This window comes from Panthera uncia (genome assembly GCF_023721935.1).
Source record: "Panthera uncia isolate 11264 chromosome D3 unlocalized genomic scaffold, Puncia_PCG_1.0 HiC_scaffold_8, whole genome shotgun sequence".
NCBI classification, from domain to species: domain Eukaryota; kingdom Metazoa; phylum Chordata; class Mammalia; order Carnivora; family Felidae; genus Panthera; species Panthera uncia.
In genome coordinates, this window is record NW_026057586.1 from 63,862,147 (window position 1) to 63,874,579 (window position 12,433).

The 12,433-nt window shown below is 62.7% G+C and overlaps 1 protein-coding gene across 4 annotated transcripts; it reads left to right on the forward strand.

The window, feature by feature from the left end:
* Positions 1-6: 6 nt before the first annotated feature.
* Positions 7-11,841, forward strand: SCARF2 (scavenger receptor class F member 2). Of its 4 annotated transcripts, none has more exons than XM_049619728.1 (11): positions 7-196; positions 5,111-5,169; positions 5,277-5,378; positions 5,571-6,090; positions 6,198-6,416; positions 6,560-6,688; positions 7,298-7,401; positions 7,485-7,602; positions 7,808-7,938; positions 9,076-9,297; positions 10,115-11,841. In XM_049619728.1, the coding sequence occupies exons 1-11, from the start codon at positions 24-26 to the stop codon at positions 11,014-11,016; spliced, it is 2,679 nt and encodes an 892-aa protein (XP_049475685.1). In that variant the 5' UTR covers positions 7-23; the 3' UTR covers positions 11,017-11,841. The 4 variants fall into 4 exon arrangements, with proteins under 4 accessions (XP_049475685.1, XP_049475687.1, XP_049475686.1 ...); XM_049619730.1 differs by having other exon boundaries at positions 9,145-9,297; XM_049619729.1 differs by having other exon boundaries at positions 7,823-7,938.
* The last annotated feature ends 592 nt before the right edge of the window (positions 11,842-12,433 follow it).

Here is a 12,433-nt window from a genome sequence, read left to right on the forward strand (position 1 = left end):
GCCCCGCGCCTGCCCCGCGCCGCATGGAGGGCGCAGGGCCCCGGGGGGCCGGGCCGGCGCGGCGCCGGGGAGCCGGGGGGCCGCCGTCGCCGCTGCTGCCACCGCTGCTGCTGCTGCTGCTGCTCTGGCTGCTGCCCGGCCCCGCGGCGTCCCAGGAGCTGAACCCGCGCGGCCGCAACGTGTGCCGTGCTCCCGGGTAGGAGCCCGGCCTGGCTGGGGGAGGGGGTCGAGGGGGACGCTAGGGGCCGAGGGGAGGGGGCACCCGGGACCTTCCTAAGCTAAACGCTCTAGACCTTTTCGCCGCCCTCGCCGACGCAGACTCCTCTCCAGGCCGAGCCTGGGCACCGGGCCACAACGGTGCATCCGAGGATACCCCAGACGAGAAGTCAGTCGATGGGAGAACGGAGTGCAGTAGGCGCCCCGAAGGGTGACAGACGGTGTCTGAGATTTCAGACCTTGAAAAAGGAACCCTTGGACCGGGTTGTGAAGGCCATAGGGAGAAGTCGGGGAAGGGCATTCCAAGCAGATGGAAGAGTATGTGCAAAGTGCAAAGGCCCCAGGCACGAGTGTGGCTCGAGGCGGGAGGGAGGGTGAGGGCCGAGTGGAGATGGAGCAGCACTCCTGAGAGGTGGGAGCCGACGCATCTTGAGGCTGGCAGGACTCGGAAGGACAGATTTGTATCTTAGAGGCAGGCGCGGGTGGGAGGAGGATGGTGATGGAGCTCGCACTGAGGAGCCTGCGCTCAGAGTGGACCAGAAGCGGGATTCAAAAAGACAATGACGTGCACCACGGTCGGAAAGATGTGGAAATCCCGGTGGGGATTCTGGGTGCGCGGAAGGGCCGCGCAGACGGGACGCCACGAGGTGTCGGTTGGGGAAGCCAGCGTGGGACAGGCAATGGGCAGGCCCCGCGGAAAAGCGGCGGGCCGAAGATCTTGCCTGGAGGGAAAAGAGCGGAGGACAGACGCTAGGAGTGGGCGCAGAGGTCAGAGGACTTGGTCGGCCGGTCAGGGGCCACAGCGAGGTCAAGAACAACTCCGCTCTCGGGATCAAGGAGCTGGCGTATGGGGGTGCCTTGGTGCAAGTTGGGGGGCGCCGCGCGGGTGGGAAGCTGGAGAGGCGGCCTCGGGACTCCGGTCTGGGTTCCGTCGGGGGGCCCTGAGCCGCAGGGCTATGGGAGGCCGCGTCCGGGGGCTTGGCAGTCGCCGCAGACAAGGGGCTGCAAGGGGGCCGCGCGGGGTTTCCGAGCTCGGATCCCGCGGCGCACAGACCCCTCCCCACTGTGAGCCCCGCCTCCGGGGCGGGGGCCGGCCTGGCCCGCCATCTGCTTCACATCGACGCCGCCGCCGCCGCCGCCGCCGCCTCCCGGGCCTCCCCGGCCCCAGGAATGCAGTGGCAGTGGCGGGCGGGGCCGTGCCTGGAGAGGGGGAGGGCGCGATCGCTGACGGCCTTGTCTCTCCGCCTCAGTCCTCCTTCCCCGATGGGGCTCCGTGCTGGGGGATCCGGTGGCAGGCTCAAGCTGTCGGGAGCCTGAGCCCTTCGCTCCATGTCCGGTTGCCTGGACGCCTCCCCATGAGGCGGCCTGTTTCAGTAGCCCAGAGCCCGGAGTTGAATTTCGGAGCCAGATGCCACCTCTCCCCACCTGTGTGGACTGGGAACAAATCGCTTAACCTCTCTGAGCCTGACTCTGACCCTGTCAAATGGGGTTAGTGGTGGTGTCCCCCTCATGGGGTGGAGAGGGGAAGACTGATTTTGTGTGGAGCTGGTTAATGGGAAGGACGGCCACTCTGGGCACTGTCCACTCAGGGTCTGGGCCATCTCTTTCAATACCCTTCCAAGGCTCCCACCCGCGGTTCCTTTTCCCCAGAGGCAGGAGAACCTGAAGAGGGGAGCGGATGGGCAGCCAGTAAAATCCCATGCACCTACTGTGATTGGAGCAGCCATACAGCAGCCAGGACAAATGTCACTGTCCTCGCAGTGGAGGAGACTTACAGAAAGTCATCTGATATTTAGCAAGTGCTGAGTAGGAGGTGTTCAGTTGGGGAGCGCTGTATTCTTTAGGGTGATCTAGGGAGACCCATGGGGAGGTGATGAGTAGTCAGAGGTTTGCAGGAGAGGAGGTGGAGCCCTGCAGTGCCTGGGGCAAGGCTCTAAGTGCAAAGGGCTTGTTGGAAGTGCAGAAAAGAGCCATGGGGGCGGGGCAGAGCCTCGGAGGAGGATGGTGGAGGAGAAGCGGAGGAAGAATGAGGATGGGCAGGCCACAGTGGGTCTTTTTCTCTGAGGGACACGGGAGCCCCCAGGGGCTTTACACCCAGGAGGGGTGGGATCTGACCATGTTCAGCTGCCAGGTGGCAGATGAACAGGGCTTACTTAGGCGGGTAAAAGGGAGAACCAGTTAGGAAGTCATCCAGGAGAAACCAGGGAGAGCGAGGTGGGCTCTCACAAGGCTTGGGCAGAGCAGGGAGAAGTGGCTCATCCCTTCTTAGATCCAGTTTGGAGAATAGAGCGGCATGGTTCCCTATGAATCAGGTGTGTGCTGTGAGTGCAGTCTCAGTCACCACAGAGTGGGTGCTCTGGGGTTTCAGCCTCCCCACCTGCAAGGATGGAGCTACCTGAGATGGGGAAGTCTCCTCTGGGGGGAGGCTAGGAGTTCAGTCTGGGGAGGTGGGCCCCACTGGAAAGAGGGCTCTGAGCATTTGCAGTGCCTCATCTAGATGTGACCCAGGGGAGCATCCTGAGGGAGTGGACAGAGGAGAGGTAAGGACAAAGCCAAGGAGGGGGACAGAAACCAGAGGAGGGGTGTCCACGGGGCAGGTGGAAAGCAGGGGAGTATGGGATTCCAGGTGATGGTGGGCAGAGGAGCCTCCAGGCTGGATTGGAGAGAGAATGAGGACAGACATTGGCACAGTGAGCAAGCAGTTCAGTTCTTTGAAACGGGTGCTTTGCTGTGGGTTCAAGATCACACGGTTTGAATCATGGCAGTTTTGTTTACAGTGACTGTGATCTCTAGAGGGGGCAGCCCGAAGCAAGGCGTGCTTGCTAAGGGGCCTGGCCCGACCTGCAGCCTGGCTCCTGAGGGTCTCACCAACTTACAGTTTGAGTGTGGGAACTGTCCCCTGCACCAGGCCATTTTTCTCATCTCAGTTTTGTAAGTTCTTGAGAGGGTGGGCTTGCCACCTGTCTTGTCTGCCAACCCGTCCCAGAAGGAAAAGCAGCTATCCCATAGGCTCCTCCTCATGCTCTTGCTGAATTCCCATGGGGCTCCCTCCTTGCTGGGGTAGAGGGTGTTAGCTCTGCTGGGGTGGGACCTGGGTGCCTCCCATGGTGGGGGTGAACTTAGGTGAACTCAGGGGGCTTCCTGGAGCCTGCACAGCATGGACTGGAGAGCAGACTACAGCCTTGGCTGAGCTCTTAGTTTGTGCTTTCCAAATACTCCAGCCAGATCCATGGGCCCCTTTCTATAAATAAGGAGTCTGAAGGTCAGAGAGGTTAAGTTCTGTGCCCAAAGTCACACAGGCATCAAATCCAGCTTAGTGTGGCCCTAACACCAGACTCCTAGCCACAGAGCCATGTGGCCAGGGCAGAAAGTGGTCAGTGCTTCCAGGGCCATCACCATCCCAGCTGGCCAGCTGGCAAGGCCGCCTACACAAGGGACACCTACAGAGGCTCCCCACCCAGAAACCTGGGCTCAGAACTGGCAGAAAAGGCAGGAGGGTGATAGGCTGGCAGACCTGGCTCTCCCCTGAAGATGGGCATGTATGCATCCTGCGGCCAGGCTGGGTGGGTGGAAAAGCCTGGTGAGGGGTGCGGGAAAGCCAAGCCTGCTTTGTGTTTCTGGGTCTGGTTTCCAGTTTCATTTGTGGAAAATAAGCTGGGCCCATCCCTTGCAGGCTGGGATTTTATGATTCCTGTTCCCAAGGTTCCTCATCTTTGGACTGAGGGAGAATCAAACTGTTTGGGGGCGGCGGGGGGCATCCCAGGTGTGGCATTGTTCTCTGCTGGGGAAAGGATAGGGGGCATTTTGAAGGGCACAATACAGACATCTGCAGCCTTTCCCTTCCCAGCTGGTCCCACCCACCAGGGTCTCACGCCTCCTCCTTACTGCCTCCCAACACCACTTCCTGGTTCTAGATCAGACTCCTGAAGGGGCATACTCCTTTTCTCAAATAGCAATAGCTGCTCTGTGACTTCAGGATCTGGGTGAAGTTCTAGGTCTGCTGGGACCCACGAACCTGCAGCCTGAGTGTCCATTCCTTCTTCGCAGCCTCCTTTGTTCCCCAAATGTGGACACATCCCCTGTGAACCCCCACTCGCCCTCTCGAGTGGCACCTTTCACTCTGGCAGGGCCTCCAAACTTTTGTGCCCAGGGGTTTGGGAGGCTGTACTATCCTGAAATGCAACAGTTCTGTTATTTACCTCCTACTGAGCTAACGTCACGTACCTTGTAAAACCAAATAAAATTACAATAAGATGTTTAAAACACATAAGTAGATGCTCTAATATCTCCTCCCTCCATTCCAAGTCTTGCCCTTGTGCTCTGGAGCCCTCACTGTTTTGCTTTCCTTGCTGTCATGGAGGACTCCCAGGGTATGCCCTGCCCCTCCACCGAGTGGACACCAACCGGGTATCCAGGTGTGCCTGTCAGGCCCCACCAGTCCCAGCTGTCCAGGTCACAGCTAGATTTTGACACCCATCTGGCCGGACCCCCACCTCCAGTGATGTCACTTTAAGCAGGTCCTGGAGACTCAAGGACCTCTCTCACCAGCCCATTCTGGGACACCTGGGGTTCTTTTCTCAGGCCTAGTTGGAGTGGGGGTGGATCACAGAGGAGTTAGGTGGAATGGGGAGGGGAGGGAAGACCCTTTATAGAAGGGACTGAGAAGTTCTTGGAGGTTAGATCTCTTGGTGATCTGCCCTCTGCGGCTTCCCATTGTCTGCTCCCCAGGGCTGGAGTGTGTGTCTTATTTGCTGGAAATCTGAACCTACAACAGTACCTGGCATATGGCAAGACCTCCATAACCACCTCCCCAGGGCAGGGTGGATGTTGCTGGGGAGCCCTAGCAAGGACAGGGGTTGGGGCTCAGGCTCAGGAGCTCTTTCTTTGCCTGCAGCTCTCAGGAGCCCACGTGCTGCACCGGCTGGAAGCAGCAGGGGGACGAGTGTGGGGTCGGTGAGTGGGGCACACTGGGGACCTGGGCAGGGGGTGGGGGCACGGAGAGGAGGAGGGGATAGTGTGGGGGCATCACACGCGGCAGCTGAGACCCGTTTTGTCCGCAGCGGTGTGCGAAGGCAACTCCACGTGTTCGGAGAATGAGGTGTGCGTGCGGCCTGGCGAGTGCCGCTGCCGCCATGGCTACTTCGGTGCCAACTGCGACACCAGTGAGCTAGGATCCGGGTGGGCGCTGGGGAGTGGGGCAGAGCCTGTGAGTGGGAGCGGTCTGATCTGGGAAAGGAATCCAGCATGGGGGGAGGGTCCCCAAAGGCGGAGGGCGGGACGCGGGTAGGTTCTGGCTGGATCTGGGCTCCCTCGAGAGCACCCTGGCCTCACACCCTTTCCGTCCGCTCCTGCAGAGTGCCCGCGCCAGTTCTGGGGCCCCGACTGCAAGGAGCTGTGTATCTGCCACCCGCATGGGCAGTGCGAGGATGTGACAGGCCAGTGTACGTGTCACGCGCGGCGCTGGGGCGCACGCTGCGAGCATGCGTGCCAGTGCCAACACGGCGTGTGCCACCCGCGGAGCGGCGCGTGTCGCTGCGAGCCTGGCTGGTGGGGCGCTCAGTGCGCCAGCGCGTGCTACTGCAGCGCCACGTCGCGCTGCGACCCACAGACGGGCGCGTGCCTGTGCCACGCAGGCTGGTGGGGCCGCAGCTGCAACAATCAGTGCGCCTGCAACACATCGCCGTGCGAGCAACAGAGCGGCCGCTGCCAGTGCCGCGAGCGTACATTCGGCGCGCGCTGCGAGCGCTACTGCCAATGCTTTCGCGGCCGCTGCCACCCTGTGGACGGCACGTGCGCCTGCGAGCCGGGCTACCGTGGCAAGTACTGCCGGGAGCCGTGCCCTGCCGGCTTCTACGGCCTGGGCTGCCGCCGCCGGTAAGCTCGGGCCCCGGGCTGGGGAGGGGAGGAGGGGGGGCGGAGCGCCGAAGGGGACCGGGGTGAGGTGGCTCTGGGCCCCGCCTAGCCTCCCGCCCCTTCCCCAGATGCGGCCAGTGCAAGGGCCAGCAGCCTTGCACGGTGGCCGAGGGCCGCTGCCTGACATGCGAGCCAGGCTGGAACGGCACCAAGTGTGACCAGCCATGCGCCACCGGCTTCTACGGCGAGGGCTGCGGCCACCGCTGCCCGCCGTGCCGCGACGGGCATGCCTGCAACCACGTCACCGGCAAGTGCACGCGCTGCAACGCGGGCTGGATCGGCGACCGGTGAGCAAGCAGCCCATGCCCGAACGTATCCCAGGCACGCAGCCCCAGCCCCGCCAATCCCCGAATGCTCTCCGCGGAGCGCAATATGGGCTTTTGGTTTGTTTGCTTCCGTTTCCACTGACTCCCTCTCCCCGCGTTCCGAGGTGCGAGACCAAGTGCAGCAATGGCACTTACGGCGAGGACTGTGCATTCGTGTGCGCCGATTGCGGCAGCGGCCACTGCGACTTCCAGTCGGGGCGTTGCCTGTGCAGCCCCGGCGTCCATGGGCCCCAGTGAGTGCCCAGGGACCCAAAGGGGGTTAGGGGATATGTACTCCTCACAGGGCTCCAGCTACACCCCAGGTGCTGCTATGGTGACCGACTGAGACCCGACTAGACTAGGCCCTTCAGCCTAGGTCCGCTTACCACAGCTAGGGAGTCCTGTCAGACTCTTTGGGGCCATTTCCTGCTCTGGTGTGTAGCCCGTGCTCAGAGAAGGGGTTGGCAACCAGTTCGGCCTGTGGTCAGTGGGCTCCTGAGGACTGCACGACTGAGGTGACCCCAAGCTGGTGCAGACAGAGCAGAGACCTCCACTTATAGCCAAGAGCCTGGTCTGGCAGCCCCTCTTCTCACCCACCCAAGAGTCGGCCCCAGAAGTGGACACTGAGTCTGGGTGACCACAGGCCCTGTCTCCCAGACCCCATCCCGCTGGTTGTGCAACACATCATTTCCAAAACGATCGTTCAGTGTGTGCCTGGCGGTGGTGGTGGGCGTCAAACCCCAGAGAATGGAGTTAGAGAACCTGGCTCTGGAACCCGGGCTGGCTCGCGGCAGGGGCGAAGGCAGGTGGCATCACGAGGTGGGGGGGCTGCTGTGGCCCTCCCTGATCCCGTGTCCCCGTAGCTGTAACCTGACGTGTCCGCCTGGGCTCCATGGCGTGGACTGCGCCCAGGCCTGCAGTTGCCACGAGGACTCGTGTGACCCGGTCACTGGTGCCTGCCGCCTGGGTGAGTGGTCGAGGGGGACATCGTATTGAGGGGGACGCAAGGGGTACCGGCACCCACGCTGACCCCGGTGCCCTCCCATACAGAGACCAACCAGCGCAAGGGCGTGATGGGCGCGGGCGCGTTGCTTGCCCTGCTCCTCGGCCTGCTGCTCTCGCTGCTCGGCTGCTGCTGCGCCTGCCGCGGCAAGGACCCGGCGCGCCGGTGAGGCCCGACGTCGTCCCGCTGTCTCGGGTTCAGGCCGAACTCTCAGTGGCACTGCGCGCCCTTCCCTAGGCCGCTCCAGGCCCCTGCTCCGCCCGGGGGTGTGGCACTGCCTATCTTTAGCTCAGGCCCCGCCCTTCCTGTGTCTGGGCTCCAGCAGAGATCAAACTGTCCCATCCAGGCCCCGCCCCACCCCTTTACTCAGGCCCCGCCCCCGCAGGGAGCTCACGCTCGGGAGGAAGAAGGCGCCGCAGCGACTGTGCGGGCGCTTCAGCCGCATCAGCATGAAGCTGCCCCGGATCCCGCTCCGCAGGCAGAAGCTGCCGAAGGTTGTAGGTAAGGATATCCGCACGGGGTCTCTGGGGGAACACTTCCCGATGCAGGAGGCTGTTGGGAAATGGGTGTGAAGGAGTCGGTGTAGGAAATGCGGGCCTTGAGTGTTGGTGTGGGTGGGCTGGGGAGGGATGGAAAGAGGGTCTCCTGAGGTAGGCGAGCCCGGGGAGGAAGGACGGAGTCCTTGGTGTGCAGGCAAATGTGGGAGGTTTGGGCCCTGTCTGGGTGAGTGACGGTGATTGCATCTGGAGTGTGTGGACATGCCGGTGGGCAGAACCCCTACAATCTGTAGCAGTGCACTAGAAGTCTTGGTGGGTAGCTGCAGGTGAACCGGGGTTGGGGCAGGGGAAACTTGTGCATGGAAATGCCCTATCACAGGGAGCACTCCTCGCCGCCCCCCCCCCCCCGCCCACCTAGATCCCCTGCAGTGCTCTGGGTCCTTCCTGGAAAGTGGGCAGGCTGGTCTCCAGACTCTCAACCCTAAGTCAGGACTCCACGTGCAGACTCTCTCCGTCTGCACCGACACACCAGGAGTGGACTCCCTTTTTGCTATTTGTTTCTGAAGATGAAGGGAGATAAAGATGGTGACAGCTGAGAAAACCCCTTGGCCCACTCAGCAGAGTGTGATCTGTGGACACAGGTGTGGGGCTGGACCCCACATCACAACTGTGAAAGGCAGATAGGCCAGCCGGCCTCTGAGATTCCCCCACTTGTTGGGGCTAGGCCCCGGGGGTTCAGTCTGCTGAAATGGGCTGAGCCAAATGGTGGCCTCACCACTGCACATTTGAGCTGGGAAAAAAACAAAACAAAACAAAACAAAACAAAAAAACCTCATGTCTTTCTGGGTCCTACAGGGCAGGGTCCAAACATGGCTTGGAGGCCCTGATGGCCTGTCCCAGCCAGGTGTTCTCTCCAGTCCTCTCTTTCCAATGCTTCAGCCCATCCTTGTTCAGCTCTCTAGCAGCACACACTAACCCTGCACCTTTGACTACGTTGTTTCCCCTTATTTCTTTTTACTAGTTCACTTCTACCCATTCTCCCATCTTGTTTTGGTCTAGTGTCACTCTGCCTGGTGAATTGCCTGCTCCACCCACAGTCTTAGGATAGGACTGTTCTTGGTTACTCTGTCATTTGTTGCAGGAGGGCTAGTGAGGGCACAGGCTGGAACAGGGCAGGGCCCCTGGCAGCTGTGCCTCCCTCCTTCCCCAGTGGCCCACCACGACCTGGATAACACACTCAACTGCAGCTTCCTGGAGCCACCCTCAGGGCTGGAGCAGCCCTCTCCATCATGGTCCTCCCGGGCCTCCTTCTCTTCCTTTGACACCACTGATGAAGGCCCTGTGTACTGTGTACCCCATGAAGGTGAGCACTGCTCTGCTTGGGCCTCCCTCCAGCCCAGTGAAATGTTTCAGCTGAAAAGGTTTCTGTGCTCTGAGGGACGGGCAGCACGGGAGGAAGGGCGTGGTGATATTCCTAGCTAGGGGTTGGACACAGAGCTGAGGCTGCAGAATGGGGTTCTGTGCTGCTCAGCGCTGGGCTGGGATAGGGTCTGGGGAGGTGGGTGGGCTCTTCTGTCTCTAGCCACAGCCCAGATTCACTTCTTTGGGAGACCGTTCATAGAGAAGGTTCTGGGCCTGGGTAGAAGATGGCAGAGGAGATAGGAGCAGGGGTCTATGGGATATGGGGGCACACTTTTGCCTGAAGCTTTGGCCCAAAAACACCTGGAAGGAGCTTGACTAGCTGTGGCCTTGGCCTCTCTCCTTTCCTATCCCCCTGGGTGACCTTGAGCAGGCGACTAACCTCTCTGAGCCTTAGAAACCTTATCTCTTTATGAGGAATAATGAATCACCTAGCAGGTGTTCCAGAATCATATCTGATGATCCGACTTCCCCTCCCACTCGGGTTTGGGGATGTGGTGGGAAGGGATGCAAGGCCAGGCCCAGGTTGGGGCTTCAGCCTCAGGAACGTGCCCTTCATTCCCCAGGACCAGGCCTCACACCCTGGGTCTCAGAACTAAGTTTGTGGTTGATGCTATGATTTCGCCAGGCATGTCTGGATACCAGGGCGACTGAGCATCAGCTGGGGCGGGGAAGAGGAGGAAAGGCAGGGTTTTGCTTGAAGGCTGGATGGCCCAGCTCTCTGTGGAGGCCGTGACTGCCAGCTCTTCTTCCCTTGTCAGAGACCGCAACGGAGAGCAGGGACGCGGAGCCCCCCACATCCCCTTCGGAGGCACTGGCGTCATCCCCCGCGCTGGTAACCACGCTGGCTTCCGCAGAGGAGGCGACGCCCTTCCCCCCGTCCTCTGACAGCGAGCGGTCGGCATCCAGCGTGGAGGGGCCCGGCGGGGCGCTGTATGCGCGCGTGGCCCGGCGCGAGGCCCGGCCGGCCCGGGCCCGGGGCGAGGCTGGAGGCCTGTCGCTTTCGCCATCTCCCGAGCGCAGGAAGCCGCCTCCACCCGACCCTGCCACCAAGCCCAAGGTGTCCTGGATCCACGGCAAGCACGGCGCCGCTGCCGGTGCGCCTTCTCCGCCACTCTCGGGACCCGAGGCTGCGCCCAGCCCCACCAAGAGGAAACGGACGCCCAGCGACACGTCGGCGCGGCCGGATGAGCCCAGCAGTCCCCGGGCCCGTGACCCGACGCCTCGGCCCCCGGGGCTGGCGGAGGAGGGGCCTGCCCTCGCCTCCCCCTCGCCGCCTAGGGCTCGGGCGCGGGGCCGCGGCCCTGGCCTCTCAGAGCCCACGGACGCTGGCGGTCCCCCGCGCGGAGCGCCCGAGGTCGCCTCCATGCTGGCCGCGGAGCTGCGCGACAAGACTCGCAGCCTGGGCCGCGCCGAAGGGGCTACGGTCGCGCAGGGCCCCCGAGAGAAGCCGGCGCCGCCGCAGAAGGCCAAGCGATCGGTGCTGCCCTCCTCGCCTGCCCGCGCGTCCCCCGCGCTTGAGGCCCCGGGGCCCGAGAAGGCGGCAGCCGGCGCGCCCGCGCCAGACACCCCCAGGAAGAAGACCCCCATCCAGAAGCCGCCGCGCAAGAAGAGCCGGGAAGCGGCGGGCGACCTGGGCAGGGCGGGCGCGCCCACCCTGTAGCAGGCGGCAGCCCGGCCGTGCCCGCAGATTCCCCAGGCTTAGAAGCGCTGCTTGCCACCCCGCGTAATGCGCCAGCCCGGCGCGCCCCGCGGCGGCCCGGGCACGGCGGCCTCCTGGGGCTTCGTACGGGAGCAGCCAGGCGGGAGGCTGGGTCTCATTGGCTCAGGCTCCAGCGGCGGCTCCTGGATTGGAGCACTGCTCTCGGGCGGGAAGGCCCCATTCCATTGGTCGAGGCCTGACAGGAGCTTAGCTGGCGATTTCCTTCCCATTGGCCGAGGGCTCCGACCAGTCAGGGTCTCAAAGGCCGAAGACAGGAGGGTTCGGCCTAGAGATCACCTCTTACGGGCCCAGAGTGCACTCGGCCGGGGCTGCCTTCTCATTGGTCGAGGCCAGAAGCATTTCTGTCTCGACTGCCTCATTGGCCAAGGCCTGGCGCCTCTGGCTGGAGGGCTTTTGATCGTAGCCGAGGGCTACTTCCCTGGCCAGGCCTCAGGGCATCTGGTTGTCTGGAGCCTGGGGAGGAGAGCTGGTCTCTGCTCCTCAAAGGGCTCAGCGTCCCCGGGGCCCGGCCTGGCCCCCCACTGCCCCTCCCTGCGCCCCCAGCCCCAGCCTCCCTAGCCCCGGCCCCTCAGCTGTCGAGCTGGTTTTGATGGCCTCCCACCACCCCACATGCCGCGGGAATCCGAAGGGCAACTCCAGTAGCCCGAGGAGATGTATTTATAGGCCCCCGGCAGGGCTGCTCCCACCCCATCCGGGTGCCCCAGGATGGGCTCCTCCCGGCAGGGGCTTGGCCAAAGCTTTCTTAATAAAGTGCCTTTTTCTCCTGTGCTTTGCCTGCTTCCTATCTCACCTTCCTCCTGCAAGGTTCCTTCCTCAGAGAATTTGTGTGACCTTTTCTAGCTTGCACTCACCCACAAGACTCCTCTACCTAAGCAGAACCTGGAAGCCCACGTGTGGCTCTCCAGGGGCTAAGCTGGATGTGGGTTGTGTCCATCCGCCCATCATTTCTTTATCAAGTTTATTGGGCACCCACCTTGGGCCACTCCATTCTCAACTAGCAGCCTGGGAGTCCCTTGGCTACAGGGAGCTTGTACGTGGGGCTGACCTGTGCTGCTCCCAGTGGCCACTGCTGTTACACTTGGGGGCACCGAGCTGTTTGGTGTGGCTGGGAGAGGTCAGAGGCTGGGGCCAGGGGCAGTGGGCCACAGGCACAGCTCCAGCAGGGCCTCACCAGGCACAAACAAGATGGTCTGGCCCTGCACAGAGCCCTGCTGTCTGCCTCAATGGGCTCCTTGTCCTCAGCCGGAAACTCTCACCCGCCCGCCCTCCCCACCAGGCTGAGGGAGGTGGGGGAAAGGGAAGGGAGCGTGCCTGGCCCAGAGCCCTGGCTGGCCTCGCAGGCAGTCCCTGCTCTGGC